Consider the following 2016-nt stretch of genomic DNA (forward strand, 5'->3'; position numbering starts at 1 on the left):
CTTTGTGTTAATATAATAAGAGAACCGAGTTCTTAGAATCAAGTCAATGGCTGTCCTGTAAAATTTGAGTGCCGTAAGATAGGCAGTTTTGCAAACAGGCCAAAGAGCGGTTTTGCAAAGAGAGTAAAATCCTCCAACGGTAAAATCCACGTGGTGTCCAAAGCGGGAAACAATGTATTAATTTAAGATATTTATGGCTTTCCCAGTCTTCAGTTAACTCGTTATCAATGTCTTACAACGTCCATTATTAGTCTCTAAATAAATATCCAAATTTTTTATTTAATTTCAGATGTGTTCCCGCAACATTAAGATCTCGGTGGTGCTGTTTCTTGTCTTGATTCCACTTATCACAGCCTTGCCACACAACAATCACAATTTGTCAAAACGAAGCAATTTCTTCGATTTAGAGTGCAAAGGTATTTTCAACAAAACAATGTTCTTTCGCTTGGATCGCATTTGTGAAGACTGCTATCAACTCTTCCGCGAAACGAGTATACACCGACTATGCAAGTAAGTTGTCGCTGCAAGTGTTAGTTTGTACATATGTATGTAATTGTCTCATAATATAACACGGTGGTAAACCATGAAGGTAAACTCGAGGAGTACCTATTACGCGATATCTGCATTTATCTATCGAATTTTGTAGTGTGTTCCCAAATCATTCAGATACAATTTTTAATAAAAAAGCATTGATCATGGCGGCATAGCGTTGAGAACTGACAGTAATGACGTTGTTTAAGTGACTTGCGCTCACTTAAAGTATTTCCATGACTTGCGCTCATAACGACTTGCGTTCGCTTGAAATTACTTTCATGACTTGCGTTCATGCATCCCTGTTCGAATTCCACACTACAAGCATCCCTGCTCTAGTTGGAAGTTCGACAAGTGCACGGGAATTGCTTCCCAGGGTTGCTTATGGGCACACTGGGCTACTTCCAGTGTTGCCTATAAATGCAACCGCCGCCTTGTTACTCTCTCTTCTTTTTCCACTGACGTTCAGCAGGATAGCAGCACATCATCATTTTCNGATTGTTAAACATTAATTCTTGCACTCAACTTGTTATTTAAAATCATTCATACTTTCCGCGTATTAACATTCTCAGTTTCTACATACATATTATTGTTAATTAAAGTCACCTTCAAACATTAAAGTCTCTTGTATTATATTCGTTCATGCATACATGCATATGCATTCAACCATACTTTCATCATTTTCTTGAAATATTGTAAATTTGAATTATTGTTAATAAATACTACTTTTTAATATCGAAACCAATATCGTAAAGATTGAACAGACGTCTTCATCGTCGTTTTCGTAAAAGTAGGGCCCAATGACGCCGCCGCCCCACAATGCCCATATAAATGTCAAGTACAGCCAAGTAATTCTCCATGTGGTCCCTCCATAGCGGAAAAGGCCTAAGGGTCAGTTTTTTAGACAAAAAAAAACTTAAATTGCTTTGTAAAAAATACTTTAGGCTCAGGGGTAGACGATGAACTTTTTTTGTTTGCTTGTAAGGTGTTACGGTCTAAAAATATTTTAATAGAGACAAATAAAAACATTTGCTGGGAAAGCTAACTGGTTTTCGTTACCACTGTGTTATCAAATTGCATACATACATACGTACATATTTAATTGTTCCAGCGTAAAGTAAGTATGTATACTCGTAATAAAATATAATGAAAAATATTTGGCTTATTGAGTTAGGTATAGCATAACCTTTCATCCTAGTAAACTCTATATAGCACCGTCATTTCGCTGTAGGTACATAGGACTGCTTTATTGCAAAAAGATTATAGTTTTGCTACTGAAAGTATTATCATAACATCTTTCTGAGTACCAAATTTTGAATAGCTTCTTGGTTACTTTCACTTTTTTCTTAGAAAATTGTTTTCAATACAAATTTAAAAGTATTGTAATTTGTACCAAAGTGATAAAAATATACAACTAGCACTTTTTAAAGACCCCTAATAAAACTATAAATCAGGTACCGAGAACAAAAGGTTTGATCGCAACTA

The 2016-nt window shown here is 35.5% G+C and overlaps 1 protein-coding gene across 1 annotated transcript; it reads left to right on the forward strand.

The window, feature by feature from the left end:
• Window positions 1–262: 262 nt before the first annotated feature.
• Window positions 263–594, forward strand: ITP (ion transport peptide). Its single transcript, XM_017606974.1, has one exon. The coding sequence runs from the start codon at window positions 290–292 to the stop codon at window positions 512–514; it is 225 nt and encodes a 74-aa protein (XP_017462463.1). The 5' UTR covers window positions 263–289; the 3' UTR covers window positions 515–594.
• Window positions 595–2016: the final 1422 nt, after the last annotated feature.

The sequence above is a fragment of the Rhagoletis zephyria genome, unplaced genomic scaffold (assembly GCF_001687245.7).
Source record: "Rhagoletis zephyria isolate East Lansing unplaced genomic scaffold, Rhagoletis_zephyria_1.1 Rzeph_scaffold_50848, whole genome shotgun sequence".
NCBI lineage: Eukaryota > Metazoa > Arthropoda > Insecta > Diptera > Tephritidae > Rhagoletis > Rhagoletis zephyria.